At 38.4% G+C, this 22746-nt stretch overlaps 1 protein-coding gene across 4 annotated transcripts in view; it reads left to right on the top strand.

Annotated features, from left to right (window-relative positions):
* Positions 1-22746, top strand: part of glra1 (glycine receptor, alpha 1) — a 33699-nt gene that overhangs the window by 2616 nt on the left and 8337 nt on the right. For 2 of the 4 annotated variants that reach the window (XM_062476272.1, XM_062476270.1), the window contains exons 2-9: positions 3268-3392; positions 4228-4248; positions 8810-8848; positions 14902-14969; positions 17765-17988; positions 18403-18485; positions 18623-18760; positions 20753-20967. In XM_062476272.1, the coding sequence (XP_062332256.1) occupies positions 3268-3392; positions 4228-4248; positions 8810-8848; positions 14902-14969; positions 17765-17988; positions 18403-18485; positions 18623-18760; positions 20753-20967 (913 nt within the window). The remainder of the gene's footprint in view (positions 1-3267; positions 3393-4227; positions 4249-8809; positions 8849-14901; positions 14970-17764; positions 17989-18402; positions 18486-18622; positions 18761-20752; positions 20968-22746) is intronic. The other 2 variants (XM_062476271.1, XM_062476273.1) reach the window with 2 other exon arrangements.

The following is a 22746-nucleotide window of genomic DNA, read 5'->3' as shown; positions in this document are numbered from 1 at the left end:
CTCAGATTCATTGCATTTATTTCCATAAACGGACTTTAGTGCAAAGGTTTCCAGACTTTATAACCATGCATTGGTAATCTATAGTTCATTATACCTTAAATAGTATTATTAAATTTTCCCTCTAGCATCACCTGTCCAGTAGCTCACAAAGGATAACCTTGAACTGGCCTTCAAAAGCAGCACAATGACTTATATACTATACAGTCAGTGCATATCACAGCACAGCACAGCATGCTTCACCAAATTACTTGTTATTGTTGCATGAAATTGGTCTGTATTTCCTGCAGATGGATAGAAACCTATATCTATGAGTAATGCTGTTTTCTCATTGTTCAGTTGCTGTTCGCACCCACCTAATAAAAATGCTTTAGCAATGTCATAGTGGTATATATCAAAAAACATGTATATACATGTACAATATGGATATATATGTATATACTGTATGTATAATGTGTGTATATAAAAATAAGTAATAATATCCAGTACACCAGCATAGTAAAAACAATACAATAGCTCGTAGATTTTTAGGCAGGTCCTTTTTCGAAGTTTTATGTATGACAATACATTATTGATCAACATTGTAAAGACAGATTGCACTATAAATAACAGAACTTAATATCAATGACCTCTCATGTTAATCAATCATAGAGAAAGTGTAATTGTGTGTCTGATTTACTGCCACTCAGAAATAGTCCGTCCCACATTTCTTTCTGAAACAGTGCCAGTTTAGCAGTCAGATGAAGGAATTTCACCAAGAAGTTGTCTTTGGCTAACATTTCAAACAATATTGCTCTACAATATGTACGTAACACTTGACACTCTAATGACAATGTGAGAAATGTGACAATGTCAATGTTTTGTTATTTGACACTCTTGCACATGACAACTCTGACAGGTTATTGAACATAATTAAATCAATAAATAAGAAAAAAAACACTTCATAATGCCCATGGGTAAGAGTGGTGTAGGCCATTCCATTAAATCAGAAGTGGCAGAGTTTTGGAACATAGAGTGTGTGCCAGGGAAGGGCTTTGGTTTTCATGCTGTTACAAAATGCAGGGATGAGATCAATTAGGATTCTGGTCTTTAGAGGCTTGAAGAACATAATGAGGTACACTTAGGGCTAATGATTGGAGCTTCACATTAAAGTATTCTGTGTCTCAGGCTTGTTTGCATACAGTTTATTTGGCATTAGACTCAGCCTTTTTTCTTGCCATGTCAGCAGTAGTCACCATGCTCCCTGGTAGCCATGACCAGCATTGATCAGATGAATGAAAATTCCAAAGAAAGCAAATCTAACTTTGATCATGAAATCTCAAGTGCGTGTTGCTTAGGAGGAGTCCAATGGAAATCTGTAATGGTTAAGATGCTACAGTTAAAGCATTTTCTGTGTAGTTTGGTTACATTGTGGTTTTCAATTTGATGGTGTGATTTATAGATTTCTTTGACAATGGCCAAATTATGTAAGGAGAATGACTGTGTCACAGAATTTCACACTGTCAAACTAATTCAGCCCCCTGTGTAAATCCATGCTACAGTATAATTGTCATTGTATAGAGAACACACTCATAATCTCACTGAGACTAATCTAATTGCACTGCCAGTTCATGGGAAGTATTTGTTCTGAAGTCAATTGAAACACATTTGGTATGGTTTAAGCTTATAGTATTGTCTGTCCCATGCCCAAAATTCTTGGAAAATGGGGATTTCAAACTGAGATATAGGTTGAGTCAAGTCAACGGAAATTCCAACTTCGTTTCGAAAGGGGATATTTTTTTATATCTTTAAAGTTAGTTTTTCCTGTCGAATCAATTTGAAAGTAAAATGAGAACCTTTAGAATTTGTTCTGAAGGGGAATCATAGCTGGTTCCAGTAGCAGACAGCAGCCTCTGGGGTGACTTTGCCCATGTGACTGCACAGCTTGGCCAGTGACCTGACAGCCTGGGTGACCGTGGCCTGCTGGTAACAGTATGGGGGCCATGCAAAGTAGTTACCCACCCTAATCTACTCCCCAGATGATGTGATCAGCCCCTCCGTGTTTACATCTGATAAGGGCCAATTTGTGAGCATGTCGCTCTGTGAATACTAAATGAGTTAGGAGGAATAACGTTTGGTTACTGTATTTCCTGATCATAGAGAGTATAGATAGTAATTTTAGTAATTAAGAAATGGCGATAGAAAACCATTAATCAGTTTACTTGGTATTGGTATATTGTTTTTGTATTGGTTTATTTTGGTATTGGTGTTTTGTTTATATGGTGTATTTTGATTTAGATTTTGTTGGTATTAAGTTATATTTACATTATTACTAATATTCTTTAGTCTATAAGAATGACAATTAGGATGCCTAACCTTGAGGGGTTTAGCAAGGTTTTTAACAAAGACGACAAATGTTTTTCGTTAGATGTTTACTAATTTTTGGGAGATCCCATGTTTGCTCCAGTGCCACCTTGTTAGTGGCAAATATGGGAGCTTGGAGCATTGCATCCCAAACTTCCCACAGCTCCTTAAACAGACAAACAGACAAAGTTCCTTTTTACAAAACCTCCATGACTTAGGAGGTGCATTAGGGCATTGTGGCTATTGCCTGAATCTGAAAGCATCATACCAAGCATTCATACCCCTGCTACTTAAATTTGCTAAAAATATGGATAATATGTATTGCTCCTATTGGGAAAATCAGCCATTGGGAAACAAATGCTATAATGAGGACAGACCTACACAAATCTCATTAGCAGCATTTCAATGATTTGTTGCCAGTTTACCAAAGCACTCTTGATGACTTGCTGTATTTTAGTCAACTAAGTATTCCATAATGTTCCAGAGTAATTAAGAGTCTGCTCAACAGCTGAAATACCATAGAGATACATTGAAATGCAGTGTTTGTAGTATCGACTTGTAGGAGGGATAGCAGCTAAGATACCAAGGGCTGGATGATGGCTGACAGGTGCCCAAGGAAGCTAATGCATGCAAGAAATTAGGTAATGGTTTATTTTAGTATATCATAATAATTTATATATTATATAATAATATATAGAATAGTTGTAGAACCATATAGGTTTGCTTACTTACTTACTTACATACTTAAAGCAAAATTGCACATAATCTTTGTAATATCTCCATTGTATTTTTTTCTTTTTCATTTTGCGACAATACTTTTAATGCCAGCAGTGTTTTAATGTTTGTATTTCCACATGTATTACACTATATCATTTTTCAGTCTGAGCGCCCATCTCCCAATTGGTTTCCTCTCTCTCTCCTTTCCAGCTTGGCAGCATCGAAAGAAGCAGCAGCGAGGAAAGCGGCCTCCCCAATGCCCCCCTCGGAGTTCCTCGACAAACTCATGGGGAAGGTTTCGGGTTATGATGCCAGAATCAGACCGAATTTTAAAGGTAGGCGTTGTCACCAACCCAAAATCGGATAACACAGAAATGTAGCCAAACATAGACCTCAAAAAGTCTTTGTAAAAAAAAAGATTACGTTACATTGACATTGTCTTTATTGTCTTCGTAGCAGGTTCATAAAGAGATTGCAGTTTGGTAAATGTTTAGATTTGGTTTATATTCATGTTTTATGTTTCCTATCTTTGTGCTTCAACTACTTAAATGCTGTCAGTTGTTATAAATGTGTTGATGTGTTTTGTTCATCCAATACAGTATGGAACAAAGGTAAATTTGCCCATTCTTAGGCACACCTTAGATGTTAGGAAATACCTCCCTCTTACACCCTTATACTCTTATATTTACAGAATGTATGTGCTACCATTATATGTTCATCATGATATTCTTTTATTTGAATAATGAATTATCATGGTACAAGTTGGCTACATTCCTGTAAACTCCCCATACCTCCCCACTAATACAGGCTCAATATCTTGAGAGTATGTTGGTGGACAAGGTCAAATCACCTGGTGTATGTTCCTTACTGTGTCCTAATATTGATATACTGTAAGTAACCTGTCCCTGAATGGAAGTTCCCATAAAGATACATGTCAGAGGTTCCTTATTCAATTACTGCTGTACCAGGTCAGTAACACAGCTAAGAGATGACAGTAGTTTCTCGATGGTCTCACATTGTGGCAGATCAGTCTAGGAATTTTTAAAAGGTGGTCGAAAATATCCTTCTTTTAGTACAGAATATCGGTTTATGAAAAGGAATATTGTATTGCATAACTGTTTCGTACCCAATGTATGACCATGGAAGGTTGTTTGTTGCTTCCCCTTTCAGTTTTGCACATGGGAAAATATGGTACAATATTAATTCTAGAGTTGAATGATTCTATTCTTTGTGCTTGACTTGTACAAACTATCCATTTTCATGTTATACACTGAGATTATCTTAGTCTTTAAATGGTTACTGATAAAAAAATACATTTGATAGGCTTTTAAAAAGCAATTATTTAAGTAAATATGAAATAGTCCACATCGACTTGCTGTGGTGAGCTTTAAGTTTGTAGCTTGCTAGCTATAAACTATTATCTCTTATCTCCATTAGTACAGTATGATATCTCAGTGTATGCAGGCCTGTTTTTGAGTATGCATTATTAAACTTGTAAGAATTGAAACACATCACTCACTAATGCATTTAAAACATCTCCTCACTATGCTGTTAACAAAATAAGTCGATTTGTTGTGCTGTTTAAAGCCTTGTTTTGTGCTTCAAGGCATCATTTGAGTTTGGTGCCTGCTCATGATTTACAATAGCATCTCAGTTTATAAGGAAGGCCACAACATACTTCTCTTATACTATGTGATCTTTAATATTCATACTGTTGAAAATGCGATGTCTTGATTAAATTTATGCACTATGCTGTTAACTCAAACTCAAAGTTGAATTGGAATTTGCTGCTTCCAAACCTCCCTGGCTTAAGGACTGGTGTCGTTGACCATTACAATTCATCACATGTTGTATGTCCTAATGCAGATACTATTTTTGTTTGCTAAATGCTTGACATTTGTTGAGTAGCATAAACCTAGAATTCCCCAATGGGAAGTATATGTTAAATATTCATTAAGTTAGGTTTACATAATGTTTCATACTAAGATATCCCAAGTGTCTACCAAGAGTCAGAAATGCAGGTGTTTGTCATGCCTGTCAGGCCAACATGATGTAGGAACATGACGTTCACTCATTCACACAGTTTGTCCTCTGCTGGCAATTACATACATACAGAAAATTTGCATTACAATCTATACAAAATATTTTCAGCTTCACTAGATTTCAGACTGTAATACAGTTGGGTGTAGCTCTACAAGTTACTGAATATTAGAACAAATATTAGAACATGGAGTGATAGATCTAATTGAAATCCCATTGGAGTGATGGAAGTGTTACAACGGAATGTTAAGAACTGGAGTGTTCCGTATAACCTTCAGAAAATATGGAATGTTAGAATAGAATGTTTTGTAGTTTTGAGCTCTTGCTGGGAAGCACACCTCATCAAATTACCACCAACCCTGCTAATTTAATGACACAGCAACAGTGGGGAAACAGGAAAGAGAAGAGATGAAAAGTGCCTGAAGCTACGAATGTGCCGGCATGATAGGGAATTACACTGATCATGACTGGGGCTGGCTGTGGGAAATCCTTTGAATTGATTCAGCTAATTTCTCTATTGGTTCGAAAAGAAAACAATCCGATCCATTTTGGACATCCCATGTAAGATCCACAAATTTATTTTCTTTTACGTATATTCATTGTGCTTAATTTTTGGTCTCTCTTCAAACAATGGTGAAGGTTAAGGTAGACAGAATCATTACTATGCCTTACCCTCATCCCCCCCCCATCCCAACACTCCAGCACCTCCTTTGTATGCAGGGCTTGTTTACAGATCACAGTGATATGTGAAACAAATTGGAATTCCGTGGTCACAGAGCTTGAAGAGCGGGTAGCCAGCCAGCTCCCTTTCCCTGTAGAGGGACAGGCAGGATAGTTGCAGCAGGCCTCTAATCTATGGCCTATAGTGATGAATGGTGCAGACTGCAGCTGTGACTCGGCTCTCCGCTATAACCTTGTCCCTCCTCATCAGTCACACTGAAAAGCAGCCGGCCCAACAATCATGAAGTGGTGCAGATTCTACCAAAAATACATTGCTAGTTAGAGCCACCGCTACCACCGCCTGCGCTGTTGTGCTCTGTCGCTGCCTCAGTCACTTGCTCTTCTTGAAAGTCACTTGCCAGTCTGAATTACAGTGATGATCAGTGTAAACCTTAATGAAACAACTGTCAATGTGCTTTTGAGCGAATGAGACTCTTATTTTTGAACTGTCTTTTTTTAACAATACCTAATGTACATGTGTAAATATACAGTTTGCTGCCGTATATTTACTGTTTGGCTTCTCCTGTATTACCTCTTCTTAGTATGACATATCTGTTACTGCGCACAGTATCCTCTCTCTCTCCCTCTGTCTTTCTCTGCATCTTTCTTATCAATGTTAGCCTTTAGAGGTGAATCATTATTAGCTGGTGGAGCTTGACGTTCATTTGGTATTATCAGCACTTGTTTAACGGCACTTTAATAGGATTCATGGGAGCAGGGTGAGTGGGTGGAGGTGGGGTGCAGGGCTCATCTACAAATGCAGATGTGAACCATCTGGATGGATTTGCTGAATTTGACAGATCCCGCAGACAGAAACACAGAAAGTCCATCTCAATTTAAGACGTTTTTAAGTGTTTAACTAGATTTAGCACGTTGAACTCCACTGTGTGTTTTTACTGGAATCATTTGTTATCAGATATTTGGATGTGAGGCACTGAACACACAGAATATTTATGTTGCAGGAAAGGTGACTTAGCTCTGAGTTATGTCAAAATATTGATTATGTCAAGCGGCTCCTGGACCACAAGGACAAAGCAGAATATTAAATGGATAGCATAAAAGTCAGCCAAAAGTATAAGGCTATGTCCACATCTTTGAAATGACACTGAGCTGAATATCACCCACACCATTCTAAAGTCAAACTGTGCTCTCATTTTTACATTAGGCATTCTTGTTATGAACAGGATGGTGGTTCGCCCTTGATCTTTTCTCCATCCAGTATCTTGGATAGGAGAGGTAGAAAATGGGATGATATTAAATAACGGTCAAAAATACATCCTTAAGCTTAGCTAATCGAATGTTCCAGAAATGATGTAGAACCATAAAGTAAACTAAACATGTTTGTGTGGTGACTTATTAGATTTAAAATGTATTGAGTGTAGACAAACCTATCCTGTGAACCAAATATGTTGGTTATAAGAATAGTTTACTGTGACCGTTTTCTAAGTACACATTTAATTTGGGAGCTCCTTTTGTGCATATGTGTTAGGCCTGAAAGTACATTTAAAATTCTATTGTAGATTGTCACACGATTATATAGTCGACAGATTCTTGCTATACATATATGACGCACGGAGAATTGATTTTACACAGTAGTAGTACTAAACCATTTATGGGAATATAGCCTCTAACAAAGGAAACAATCGAAGTGCCAGTCTGATGTTCTGTGCAGGTTTTCAGATTTCAAACAGATTCCTAGCCCGAAGGATTAGCATGAAGTTTAATTTGACACAGAGGAATTGCTGTGTGTAGCAAAGGAAGGAAATGTCTCTTGTATGGATACAGTGAGATTATATAGTTTTGCTACCTGTCTGTTACAGTTAATGGTCATGCTGAATGCTTTCCATGTATCTTAATAGATATTTTCTCCTCTGACGACACAGATTGTAATGTTGCAGCCAAACTTCTATAGGCTAGTACTTTACACAGTGTCAGTTGTCAAGCTCAGAAAATCAGTTGCCCAGTCGTGTTTTTGGACTGTTAATTTCCATTTGAAGTAAATTAATAAATAAGTAAATACATGTAGCCAAATTAAGTTATTATAATGAAGTTGGCTATATTTGATCTGATAAAGAGATCATATTACAGATGTTTGATCTGGATAAGCAGTATAGGAAAACAAATGTGAATGAATATGCAAAAATGTAAAGGATTTTTAGATTAATTATTTAATTAAACAGCATAGGTCTGAGACAGTAACTTAGCTTATTTTGTGAATCTTTTATACAATTTATATTTTTCAGGGGCTAGGTATGAAAACAGTTTTTCCAACAAGTTCAGTGTGAAACTGTGACTTTTCTCAAACTCAGTCTTTTTACATTACTGACTTCCTGAAGTTGGTTCACTATGTGGGTAGATAAAATGGTTTGGAAGGCAAAATGTATTTCCTAAAGCCTAATTATGTAGCCCAGAGGAAGGTGGTTCTACACAGACATAGAAATGCAGACAGAGATCTAATTCACTACACACATACCATTTGAATCTATTTTTAAAGAACAATTAAACCACAGACCAGTTTGCAAAATTATAAATGTGCAATTTAGGACCAAATGAGGCAAATCAAACTAAGCGAAGCCGGTTTGACATGTAGTCTTTGCATTTTCCCCCTGTTCTCTCCGATGTATTGCATCTCTTTAGTGCATTTTGCTAACCCACCTTTGCCTCTTGTGAAGAGAACTGCATTGCACCCTATCCCCCACTCCTCTCATCTCCGTGCATTGCCTTTCCTCTCCTGCCCGCTATGGCATTGATTGATTACAAACCAGTGCATCCCCCCTTCCTGCTCTTGCCTTCAGTATGTTGGCCCCTCCAGTCTTCCCCTGCCCGCCACACACTCACTTTGCTGAAGTGTTGGCACCAGTGTGATATTAAGATAAATAAGCCGTGTTAATGTTTTCATTGTTGTTTGCCTTCATGAGGTAAAACAACATGTTCTGTAGTAGTTCTCTGCTGTTAGAATATGATGTGTTAATCCTAATCTTTTTTTCATTAGACCCACAAGGCACCAAATCAGAAGCTACACACAAGAAAGGTACTTTCTTTTTTATCATCCTGGGGATACAGTATGCTTCGTCCGGCAGGTTCTGATAATAAAGATATTAAAAGCTCATGCTTGAACTCAAAATTACATAATTACTGTGCAATGTATATGTCCCTATGGTTTCCACTTGGAGGTTGGTAAACAGCTGGCCACAGAGCAAGTAGACCAAAACCTTTCTCCAATGTCACATTTAATATACTTTAATGTATATTTTATGTTGACATTTCCCTTGACAAAGTGTTTTTATTGTTTTGTTTAAAGTATAAGGTAAATCTCACTGTGAAGAGGTGATTTTACCACTTACATTTGTACAGTTACGTAGAGATGCAAATGTTATATTGTCTGATTCTCAAACACATGAGATAGTATATTATCCTGTTGAAGTGATTATAATTACTGTAATTCCACTGACTGCTTTATGTGTTCCTGAAGCACCCTATTATTAACTGACCTTATTTCTAATAAGATAGATTGTATACTGTGCAGGACAAGGATTTTTGTAACTTGTCAAACCGTTGTGTACGGTGTTGCGTAACTTCACTACTGTAGTTAGACTGGTTTAAACTTTTAAACTTGAACCAAATCATGGACTGCATTAATTTCTCTCAGAATTGAAATCTGTTTCTCCAGTTCCATACCTCAATTTAACAGCTGTATAATTTAAACGGAATTCTGTAATCTATTACTACGAGCGCTGATTGTACAGTGTAAAGATACAATTAAGTTGTATCCTGAGATTTTCTTTATACTCTTCTGTGAATACAGTTGTCCAGTTGGCAGTTGTATTTCCATAAATAGAGTGTGTGTATATGTGTGTGTGCGCATGCGTGTGTCAACAAAGAGGTTGACTTGCTCCAGACATGGACCTTTGATTTTGATCTACTCTATTGGTAAAGACCAACCAAGAGGAAGATGTTGTTGCTCTGAATAGCTGCACACTCAACACGCTTGAAAGGATACTTGAACCTTATTTTCTTGTCAAGCTGGTTATTGACCCCAAACACATTGGTTTGAAATCCGCAGTATATCCTTGCCCCTAAATGAAGCACTGTAATCATCCTGTGTGTAATACACTGAGCTAAGCTACTTTTGTTTAGCCATATTAAGGGAACTTCAGCGTGTAGAAGGCAAGGGAGCTGGTTCAGCAGATTTGCAGGTCTATGCTTGACGTATCAGCACTTGACTGGCCCACTAGTGGATTTTGATTAGAGCACCAGCATTGTTTATTAGAGGGTGTTCATATCACATAACACATGAACTGTCTTCACTGAGGTTTTCTGTTGATTAATGCAAGGCAATATAATAAGTGGATGTTACCTCTACACTACACTACTGTCTGGTTGTGTTTATGTAGTGCTGTACTTCTATCTCTATTGAATACAGTGTCTTCAGACAGTATTGGAATCCTTTCAAGTTAGAGATTCAAATATTTTTACCATTAGTGTACACATAATACACGTACATCCCAGGGATTTGCAGATCAGATGATAAGCGATAGCTGTTTTTTGCCAGTAGTATAACAAAAAATACCATAACTTAACTCCAATCTCATGGAGGAGCAAAACCTAAATACATTTTATTTAGAGTAACATAGCAAGGGGTCTGATTACTGACTTGTTTTGGTTCATGAAAAAACATACGTTTAGATCAATCTTTTTTTTTTTTTACGTATAGTTTTTTTCTTAGAATTATTATTTATTCATTTTCCTTTGAATGTTAAGTCTATGACACACCACAATGTGAAAAAAGTAAACGGGTCTGAATACTCAATTTCTCAATCACATACAGCAATTAATTTATAAAAAAGGAAATATATTAGAACAAATAACACTACTTATGACTCTGATCAGAGATTACAATTCTGTCTCGACAAAGGTTGTGTCCAATAGGCCTTTAGAGGGATGCTTCATCAAATTTATTCTAGATATGTACTGTGTTTTACATAAACATTTGGACAAATGGATGTTGTGGAGAATTATTGTTGCATAGATCTGCGTTTGAGTGGTCAGGTTATGGTTTTTATGTGGCATCGATATGAAATCATTAGAAGAGCTCAATAGTAGCTGGATTGATCGAGCTAGCAGTCAACCGCAGCCTCATTTTATTTCCCTCTACTGCGCCTGAGTAGAGTCTACTCAGTTGATTACTCCGCCAGATGACTGATACTGTACGACTCAACATATCAGGAAAGCCCATCCCCCTTCTCATGACATACATCATTCCTCTCATGATCATACAAAACAACGACACAAAAGGTCGGGCATAACAACAGACTTCTAATGCGAAATTGTGGATCGATCAATTTGAGGATAGACATACCATCGATGCATTGGTAATTCAGTAAACTATTCTTTATTTGCTGTACCTACACCACGGACCTGAAGTCGATTTATGTCATTCTGGACTCACACCCTTCCTAGGCTGCCATGTCTTCCCATCACTCACTGCTCGCCTCCGGCTCAAGAAAGCTGTGTGGTGATTTAGTTGGCTGTCATTAATTATAGGCATGCGACAAAACAAACTCACTGGTTCTAAGAATCTACAGTAGCAGTACCATAGCAAGGCAGATATAACACCTGTTGGTAATGCACACACACAAAAGCATACAGTACACACAAAAACACAGACAGACACAAAAAACACAGAAACATACAGTACACATATGAACATATACACACATGCCCAAATCGTTATCGTTTTTCCCTCCATCTCTCCACCCATCCACCCCTTTTTCCCAACCCTGAATTTGAATACATTTCACCGTCTAATTAATCCTAGATTCCCTCTGGCATTACAGTAGTGCACAGGAGAAAAGAAAGTGTAATATTGGTATTTTTCACCCACTAAGTGTTTGGGGAAATAATGTTTCTCCCAAGTTCCCTCTGTGAAAACATGATGGATGAGAACATATCTACCTTAGAGAAACCTCTATTTCTCAAGTTGCAGTCCAATTAAAACGCAAACGAAATTGTTTCTTTTGCAGTAAAACGCTGTTAAAATAAAAATCTCATGTAGCCTAACCACCACATAAATATGCAAGAATTACTGTATGTGTGTCATACAGTGTCTTAAATCCAAGATTCTTAATGTGATGATACATAACAATCTACATCTCCTTTTTTTATAAGTGATATGAGCAAAGAATGTTTACACAACATATTGCAAGGATTTCATGGAATCTGGAATTTCATCTTGCATCTTGAATCACTCTCCTGTTGATTCAGATTTTGGACATTATTAAAACAACCTACAGCTCTTCTATCTTTTTTTTTGAAAGTTCTTCATAAATAAAACACACATTTAAAATGTAAGTTATCTTTATCTTTCTTTCTATATACACATCTTTCTGATCTGCTCTGCCTATTCTCTGAACAAAATGGGTTCTGCTTCAGCTCTTTTCATAATGTGTAGTATATGAATTACATCAATAAAAATTTGAATTGCTTTGCAGACATCTTCTAGGATACAGACTAAGCAATATAAATATTTAATAGCCTTTGTTTTGCTGAAGACTGCACGATTGGGAAGTGGTGGTCCAGTATAGTTCCCATTTTGACTCCTAGACTTTGCTAGTGCATTTTTAAAAACGTACATTACATGATTTCACTTAAACTACTATCAGGGCAGACTTAACTGTTTAACCTTGTGACATAGGAAACACAGTTTTACTATCTTTTTTCTATCTTTTGAACATTCTTATTTTTTTCTTGATATGTGTGCACCTCTCTGACCAGAGAGACTGTCTAAGACACTCCTGACTTATTGGTTTCATCATTCTGTCTGAATGTAATTCTCTCTCCTTTCAGCTGATTGATTAACTAGTATATAAATTCATGACCAGATCTGATGTCACACTGTTACAGGAGACGGGACTAATTTCTTCAGGATCAGTTTGTGGTCAGTCGGCAATTAGAGTAAACAAATAATGAAAGGTGTCACCAAGGTGGGTGCAAACTGTAAATTGGAAAATATACTGCTGATAAGTCGTATTGGGATTCCGACTGCGGATAGGTGCCCACAGGGGACACACTAGTAACTTATGTTGTGGTCTAACCGAGTCAGGGGGTGGGGGCGTTTTATCACAGTTTATGGCTGTTGTCACTTGTTTTTTAATGAGCGAGAAGGTTGGGTAAAGAAACAAGGTTCTGATGGGCAGACAACTCTGTGGAGACAAAGTTGTTGCAGAGCTTACCACACATTCACACACGTACACACCTACACAAACACACATACTGGCTGCCTTCTTTGCAGGGCTCAGACTGTTTGGCACAAACACAGTAAAGGAAATAATTCTGGGCTACAGTATGAGTCACCCTGCCTTGCTTGACAGTTAATTAACTGCCGTTTTCAGCCCCCCTCATCGCTCTTGTCTCTTCTTCTCTCTCTCTCCCTCTCTTTCTCCCCCTCAATTCCTCTCTCTCTTTCTCTCTGTCTCTCTCTCTTCCTCTTTCCGTCTCTGTTTTTGTCTCCATCTTCCTTCATTGGAGGGCTAGGAACTGAAGTGTGGAGGAGGACACAAGGAGCAGGACATTAGATTTACCCAAGCTTTACGTCACAAACTGCAAGGAATGTCAGGAGAAGACAAATGATTACATCCACTTCCTCTGCAGTGAAGAGAGACCACAGCATGGCAGGGCCTTAAGTAGAACAGTATAAACCAGCTCTGCTGGAAACCATTCACAGAAAACATTTGCGATATGTTTTCCATTTCATGATGATTGAAGTATTTGTCACTCCTGACCATTGTTATGTGTTCATGCTATGAAGGCCAAACTGTAACGGACCTGATTAATGTGACGTGGATTCAGTTATTTATTCTTCTTTACCCTATTTGCGTGCAAACTATTGCTATGGATTTATTTTTAAGCTTTTCAGTATGTCACATTCAACTCAAGGGGATTCTAAATTGTTTGTTTTTTCCACAGTGCACCACTACCACAATGAGGCTTTCTTACTTCATGGGTTAACTAACTAGGTGTCAGTGTGTGTGTGTGTGTGTGTGTGTGTGTGTGTGTGTGTGTGTGTTTGTCTGTGTGTTTGTGTGTGTGTGCGTGCGTGTGTGTATTTCATCTGAATCTCAGATGATCTTCCTCTCCCGTGCCTCCAGCAACTGTGAGACTTTGACAGGAGGAGTAATTGTCCATCAGAATAATCCAGAGCCCTCTGTTCATTATTGCCTCGAGCTATCTGAATTAGAAGGACAGAACATTAAACATGGGACTGTTTGTGTTTAAACAGGCAACTTATGACCTTGAATGACAACACAATGTATGACATGAACTACAGCTACATGGACAGATAGAATATACCGTATTTCTGTAGAATATTAAATAAATTGAGGATACTTGCAACAGCTTTCTGTAGTTCACAAAAAATTGCAACGGATTAACAGTTTTTTAATTGTGAACAGTGTTTATCGTTTCAGTTGTTTTCAATATAGTTTTTATGTTAGAATTTCTTCTTAATTTAAGGATACAACTATTTTTGCTTGCAATAGAACTGTCACAAAAACATATCAATAGTGTTCTTATAGTTCATTTTCTTGTGTATTGCACCAGTGACACAAATGCATTTACTTAATATGTATGCTTTTACTATTGATAGATTGATATATTTATAGTTCTTTCTTCATCTAAAACATTTTCTATGTAAAATAGGGTTATCCTAGTGCCCATTTCAACTGGTGCCCAGTATGGTTAGGACAGTTTCCAATGTTAAGTCGGATAATATTGTATGTTATACACGTCCTGACCTTCCAGACCTCACGTCCATATTTTTAAAAGGGTAATCTTATTTGTGTTCGTACAACCAGGTAGTTTGGACTTAAATGTACATTCAATGCAAAATAATGCAATTTGTTCTAACCTTGACACTGTTCTTTGAAAAAAACCTTGGATATGTCTCTTATGATGTTATTTAGAAAATAACTTTTTATAGATTGTGTACCGGCTTTAAAGTTCTATCTAGACATGCGCAGGACCTATACACATTTTGTGTGAAAATACTAAAAAAATATATATCTTTTTTTGCCTTTTCATTCACAGGTCCACCTGTAAACGTAACTTGCAACATTTTTATTAACAGTTTTGGATCTATTGCTGAAACAACAATGGTAAGTTATTTGTATTTTTAATTTGTGTATGCTGTTAGATACCAGTATGGCTAAATTATTAATAATTATTTGCAGAAAAAAAACATCTTTGAAATTATGATGTCCCTAATTTGTTGTCTGCAAAAAAAAAGAAAAGAAAACCAGAATTGAACCACAAATGTTGAGTATATACACTTTCAGTGGTTCACTGGGTTCATTCAAAACCTAAATTCAATGTGCTATCAAATGTCTCGCAAATGTCTCGCTTATGCCAAGATAATGTTGAAATGGTTTAAAGTTTAGGGCAGGAAAAAAATACCAACAATATGCTCACGTCTGTCCTCTTCTACACGCCAGATCCCCATGTGAGGCTAGCCTTTAAACTGCTGTGAGCTGCAGAACTTGCTCATGCAGAACAAATGCTAGATTTTCCACTCTTTTCCTCCTCCAGTGCCAGTGGAATTGATTCGCATTCCGCAGCGGTCTCACTCCCTATTCTGTGAAGGCCAATTGGTGAAACATAGAAAGGAAAGGAGGAGGAAAGAAGTAGAGAAAGACATCAATAAATCTTTAGTGCTTTAAAAGGCTGCGGTCGGAGGAACAATGGCTCATGCCATAATGATCCAAGAGACTGGGCTTCTCTGTGAGGGACCGGCTCCTGTCCCCGTGGTCCCCTGGTCCCCTTTCTGTCCTAATTGTTTACTCTGCTTTAAAAGTATCATCCTCAGGAGACTGGCCATTGGCTATCTAATTAGTTGTCAAGACTCTTCTGTTTCTACTGTAAGGATAAAGAGTAGAGAAAATAAACCGTAAGAAGAGTTAGGCCTTGGTCAAACGTTCTACCGAACACATACGAAACGTATGCAAGATACCGTGCAAATGTCACATTCTTGCTGAAAAAAACATGGGTAGAGAACTCTGTAGTGTGCCATGGGCTTGGATCTGATGCGTGTGGATATTAGAGAGAGTGCACCTAGTCAATATTAATTACACTCTTGACATATTGGTATTAGTGCACCTTGGGTTACACTGATGAATATAATTGTATCTGTTGCATGCCTAAACTTTCTCTTTTTACACAGGGTAAGTGTGTTAATAAATATGCAGTGAATGAATCATACTGTAGTTACAACTTATAAGATAATAATCTTTTAATCATTTTTACTTTGAACTGATTATTCATTGGTCTTTAAGATGCTGCGACCAGTTGACAAGGGAACATTTTATGCTATGATAAGATAAATATAAAAACAGAAGGACAGACATTACATACAGTACGAGTGGTCTTGAATTTGATTCCCCGAAATAATGTAGTTATAAACAGTTCATCTTGTGGGTTTGCCTGATTGCTCAAAAAATGTCCATCTAATATTGTGGCTGATTGCCATTCTAAATGTCACCTGCTGCACTCTGGCAGGCCTGATATGTTATTCTATGATGCATTGCTGCTCCAACAGTTTAATGACCATTAAGGAATAACAGAACTGTGGATCTGTATTGTAGAATAATTGACAATTAATGTGGAATCTTGTGGCTAAATGCCACTGCTGTAGCTCTATTTTCATTTTTACAGAGGGACATTTATATTCTGAAGCACCAGACTGATGACTGTTCATATCTTCCTCATTAAAGGTCCTATGAAGTTGTTAAATACAGTATATGAAATCTTCCTATAACATTCCAGTATAGGGTTATACTTAAAGTTTTTTTTGTTTTTACAAAAAACTGTATGAAGATATTAAAATGCAGTACACAGTTGAAGTTGAGAGAAAAAAACACTTGGTTTTATTTAAGGTGTTGGTCTCTGTGTGTCTATTTTGGGTTGGAACTCCCTTTTCTTGAATGTGCTACATTTAACCACGCAATGGTTGTACAATTTGTTGAGGAACTATTTGGAAGACAGACAGATTTGTCCTAGTCATCTGATAAAATAAAGATTAGCAAAGTTTCTGTTTCTTCTCCAGAGCAACTGTGAATGTATTTAGGTAAACAGACAGTGGAAATATGAACTTAGTTCATATTAGTACCATCACAACATCTTATTAGTACCATCACAACATCACAAATTATGTAGGGGATCTATCTGTATTTTGGAAAGGTCTAAGCACCCTTAAACGTGAACCAGTGTCTCCAGATGGATGGTTGACTGAGAACAGCAGGAATGTGGCACAGGCTGTGGGGACAAACCGCTTCTGGTCAGGACTAGTTAGGCCCAGAGTCTTGAAAGGGGCACGCACAGCATAAACTAAACAGATAAAAGCGTATTTACTACACACGCTTTACAGCAGGACCAACAGTGGGGTGGTAAAGGCATTACAATGCAAGCGGTAGTGCAGGGTCAGATGCTATGCGTTGACCCTTGAAAATCTAGGATTTCAGTTATTTGCTTAAGGGCAGAGTTGGTTAGCACTGGAGATGTGATACCAGTTGCCTTTTGCCTTTTGCCATTCTACATTTACATTGTCACCCCCCGAGGCAAGTAGGGTTAAGTGCCTTGCCCAAGGACACAACGTCATTTTGCACGGCTGGGAATCAAACCGGCAACCTTCTGCTTAATAGCCCGATTCCCTAACAGCTCAGCCGTCTGGCTCCCCCCTACAATACATGCAATTTGTACCTGATCGAAGCTGTGCCTAGCAGCTGCTAGTTCACCACCATTGCTGCCTCTGTATTCAGCAAACACATTTAACCAAAAAATCCATTATTTGAAATGTTGATGGTTTATAATTTATTCATGTCAGATTTTGGGTTCACAGTTAAAATCCGCCGAAACAAAGTCAAACACTTGACTTGTTTTGATCGATTCTCTCCCCCAGGATTACAGAGTGAACATCTTCCTGAGGCAACAGTGGAATGATCCGCGCCTGGCCTATAGTGAGTACCCTGATGACAGCCTGGATCTGGACCCCTCCATGTTGGACTCCATCTGGAAACCTGATCTGTTCTTTGCCAACGAGAAAGGAGCCAACTTCCACGAGGTCACCACCGACAACAAGTTGCTTCGGATTTCTAAAAATGGCAATGTTCTGTATAGTATAAGGTATCCTATTTCCTGATGTTGCCTTTTTCTTTGTATTTTCTGATTGGATGTGTGGATGAACACAGGATAAGGGTTGGAATGTAGTGAGATATTGTTGCAGTGTGGTGGGGCTCAATTCGAAAATGGGAGTGAAGCCGTTCAGTGACAGTATCTCAAGATGTAGGTCATTTATTTGGAGTTCGACTGTGTGGCAACTTTGAACTTTTGTGGTTGCATTGGGAAATATCCATTGTAATTCATTTAAACTAAACCCTCATATTGCTAAGCAACAACATGTATCCCACTGCATGTTTCTGAAGCAAAATAGAAGTTTTAGCAATATGGTGTGATGTTATCTTATTATTATATCATGTTATTGTTTAGTCCACTAGCTGTCTTATTATAACGGGTCACGGTTATTTGTATTTGTCACAGGATAACACTGATCCTTGCCTGTCCTATGGACCTGAAGAATTTCCCAATGGATGTACAGACCTGTATTATGCAGCTGGAGAGCTGTAAGTACACATCCAGAAGAACGATTTATTTCGTATTCTGTGGCGATTATGGATTTATGGATGTCTCTCAGGTTGTTTATCACATACATGAAAGTATGTGAGCGGTCTTATTTTAATCCCATCTACCTTCTTTTCAGTCGGATATACAATGAATGACCTGATATTTGAGTGGGATGAGAAGGGAGCCGTGCAGGTGGCTGACGGGCTTACGCTGCCTCAGTTCTTACTGAAAGAGGAGAAAGACCTGCGGTACTGCACAAAGCACTACAACACAGGTTGGTTTTAGCACTCGTTTCTATCTCTTTTGCTTATGACGTTTGTTTTTTCCGTCAAATGATTTATGTGTCTGTCCATCGTTCCACTGTGCTCCCACTATTCTTTCTCTTTTTATCCCTTTCTCTAACTCTCGCCATCTTTCTTTCGCCATCCACGTAATTTTCATTTAAAATACATGGCAGATATGCCGGGTCACTAATTTGGCTGTTATTGATGGTTACCAGCAAAGAAGTGGCTTTACGGAGGGCATTTTAATAACATGCAACCCTTGAATATTGAGAGAATGGAGGATGGAAAAAGCAGTAGAGGAAGGACAGTGGCTATGCTCCATTTGTCCCTCATGGTCTTTTTCATTTAGCTGTACACCATCTGTCCAGTCAAGCCAGCCAGTCTGAAATCATCACACTCCAGATGAAACGGAAAAAAAGAAACAGTGTGGAAACGTATGTAGTTTCAACTGCAAAACGTGGGAAGGTGAACACAAAAGAGTGTGGAATACAGTAGGTTCATTTATTGTACTGGATTGAGTTAGTGGGTTTGTTGAGCCGACGTTCAATTCTTTTCTTGTGCCGCTTCTCTTCAGACTAAATGTTGTGGCACTCCATCTCCCTGATTATTTGAGAGACTGTGCCATCATTCAAAAGCAGGGAGACACTTCCAGTAGACAGGTGGAAAGATGCATAGTGTCTGTGTGTGTAAGGCTCCCTCCCCAGTCTAGCAGCCTTGACACGGCTGACTACAGCTGCCAGATGGGCGTGATGAACCCCCATGAACACACACGTCCACATGCCCGCCCTGAACACGCGTACACACATGCACACCCTGAACAGTGGTCAGGTTCAAACCTTGCACAGACGACTGGAGCCCATCTAAGCATGTGGCCAGAGAGCCGTTCTTGACTATGCTGCCTCCGATCCCTTCTCTTTATTTCTCTCTCTCCCTCTTTTTCGAAAAGAAATGTCTGCCTCTTAATTTCTTATCCTATTTCTTTTTCTTTTCCCTTCCCCTGTGTTGGTGAACACAAGTGAAATCCCCTTAGGGTCTCCTCTCTCTCCTGCCATCCCCGCTCTTCCATCTCCTTTCCCTTCTTGGAGACAATGTCTTCAAGGACAGTTCAGCCCCTCTATATTCCCCACCCCCTCTCTTTTGCTCTCTCAATAGGGCTCTCTTTCTATCTGACTCCCCCCCACCTTCCTCTCTCTCGCTGTCTCCCTCCCCCTCTGTAGCCCATTATTCTATGACCATTCTGGCTTGTGTATGCGCGCTCTACTACTCCGCAATCAACCACCGTTCAGGCCTAAGTATACGTGCTCTGCTGCCCCCCAATCAAGTATCAAATACGTTATATAATTAGTCTCAATTTCCTCAGATTGAACTGGTATTTCTTGTAAATTGAAGATATATTCCTGGACTGGCTTTACTTTCAATAATTTTATAGTTTTTGTTGTCTATTATCCCCAAACACCCTCCTCTCGTAGAGAGATACAAACCCAGACATTGCTAGAGCATTTATTGTGCTGGTGCATTGCAGTTTGGCACGACTAGATTGCCAATGTCTTTTCATTTATGTCTAGAAATATAACACACGCACCATACACACAACACACACACAAACTTTTCACACACTCGCAGGACAAACTGTGAGAAAGATCCTGCTGGATGACTCCTTTCTGATGGAAAACATGGAATGTATCAGAAGAATAAATATGTTTTAATTAAGTTGCAGCCTCCCTTTACATCAGAAACAACAACTCTAATTAAATGGAAAGTCTTGGCAAATACAACTGTAGAATTTATCTTTACTGATTAAATGGATCTTTAGCATAGCGATTCTGGTATAACTCAGCATACATTAGTGTCAGCCAGATCCCCTGGGAAACAAGACCAAAACTACCAATCTAAAAAAATCCCTAGATTGGAGACACAGTTACAAGAAAGGGTTTGTATGTCGTTTAGTTTTCTTATCTACGATCCCCTTTTCTCCATCCCAGGCAAGTTCACCTGCATCGAGGTCCGTTTTCATCTGGAGCGGCAGATGGGATACTACTTGATCCAGATGTACATTCCTAGTCTGCTCATCGTCATCCTATCCTGGGTCTCCTTCTGGATCAACATGGATGCTGCACCTGCAAGGGTGGGCCTGGGCATCACCACTGTGCTCACCATGACAACCCAGAGTTCAGGTTCCAGAGCTTCTCTGCCTAAGGTAGGAAAGGCACACCTGAAACAACCATTCACACACTTTTCTATGAATGAACAATACCTGGCGCTCCAGTGGTCTCCATTAAACACCTGAACATGCCTTGATACGCTGTTTTATACTGTACACGATGGTACACATTTGCTGAGCATGATTATACTTTGACTTTGTGATACTTTTGTTTTTTGTTCCTGCTGTTCTATGCAGTCAGAAAGCCTTGTGGATTTCACTACACAAGAAATATTAAATTTGCCATAGAAAATTGTATGGATAAAAAAAGTATGCATTTTCAACAAACACTATGATATGAGGTATTCAATACTAGTTTCCAAACTTCATCAGAGTAAAATATTGAATGTCTTAGATATCTATCTATATGTATAATGCAGAGATGAACTAATTTAATTTGAGCTTTTTTCTGAAGCACATGTCACCATGTTACATAACGGATTATTCAGCATGAGACACAGACCACACTCACTGTCCTTAAAATGGCCAAACTCAGTATATCAAAGGAAATCTACCTTTTATTTAAAAAAGAAAAGAAAAATTTTAGCTAGAGGGATTTTCAGAGTAAAAGAGTCTAGCATGAGGTAGTAGAATTGTATAATGATGTTCTGGGAAACTATCCTCCCCATTTTGTTTGTTGACATTAGGTGATTCATGTGCTCTGAAAATTGAACAAGTGAACCGTGATTTCTGTGCAGTTCAGCTGTCACAATAATGATCACACACCACAGCTGAGCAAAGGTGCATCCTTTCTTTGCTTCTCTTCCTCCCTGTGCCAGTGTCACTGTGGCAGGGTCTATCAGAGGAAACAAGAAAGAAAGAAAAAAAGATGGAGAAAAATGCGACAGTATCTGCATAGACAACATATTTAAAAATAGACATGTATCGATGTGTGCATTCCACACATTCCAGCAGTGAGTACTAATTTTAGAATCGCGTCATGTATGACTGGAAAATCTTTTTACTCATGGTCTCAGAGTGCTATATGTGCCGTTTGGTAATCTTCAGGCTGGCTGTCATGTGCCTTTTACTCAGGAGTGGCCTCTGTCTAGCCACGGCCATAAACGCCTGATTGATGGAGTACTGCAGAGAGGGTTGTCCTTGTGGCTGGTTCTCCCATCTCTGCAGAGGAACTGAAGCTCTTAGAATGGCCATTTTGTTCTTAGTTACCTCACTGACAGAAGCCTTTTTATGCCTAGTTACTTAGTTAGCCATCTTTAGGAGGAGTGTTGGTGGTTCGGAGAACTTTCAATGTTGTTGTGTTTTTAAACCCTCACCACATCGATGCCATGCCGCACTTTTTAGAGGTCTACAGAGTTTTTCCTCTGTGGTTTTTTCATATTAACTACAATCCAGTTCTAGAACCATCTCAATGATCATCAAAGAAAACAGGATACAGCTCAATTTGGAGTGTCATAGCAAAGGCAGAGAACAGAGTTTCTGTAGCAACTTGATGAGTTATAGATGGCACTGACATGGACATTCATGTAGGCCCACCTCTTGTAAATCTGTCTGGCTGAGTGGTCCATCCCAACATTTCTGTATGGCACTTTATTTTATTATTTACTTGTTTTGTGTATATATATTATTGGACATTTTTGTACACAGGGCTCCCTTGCAAAATATAGTTTTTGTTATCAACGAGATAACCTACACAAATAAAGGGTAAATCAAATTTAAGAAATAAATATACCATCTGCTTGTTTTTTATTGCCATAAAACCATACAATTCCTGTCACACCACACCAACTGCCACCCTTTCTTGTCCCACGTGGC

This window comes from Osmerus eperlanus, chromosome 13, assembly GCF_963692335.1.
Source record: "Osmerus eperlanus chromosome 13, fOsmEpe2.1, whole genome shotgun sequence".
Taxonomy (NCBI): Eukaryota; Metazoa; Chordata; class Actinopteri; order Osmeriformes; family Osmeridae; genus Osmerus; species Osmerus eperlanus.
The sequence above is the reverse complement of the archived record's forward strand: the minus strand, read 5'-3'. Positions and strand labels throughout refer to the sequence as shown.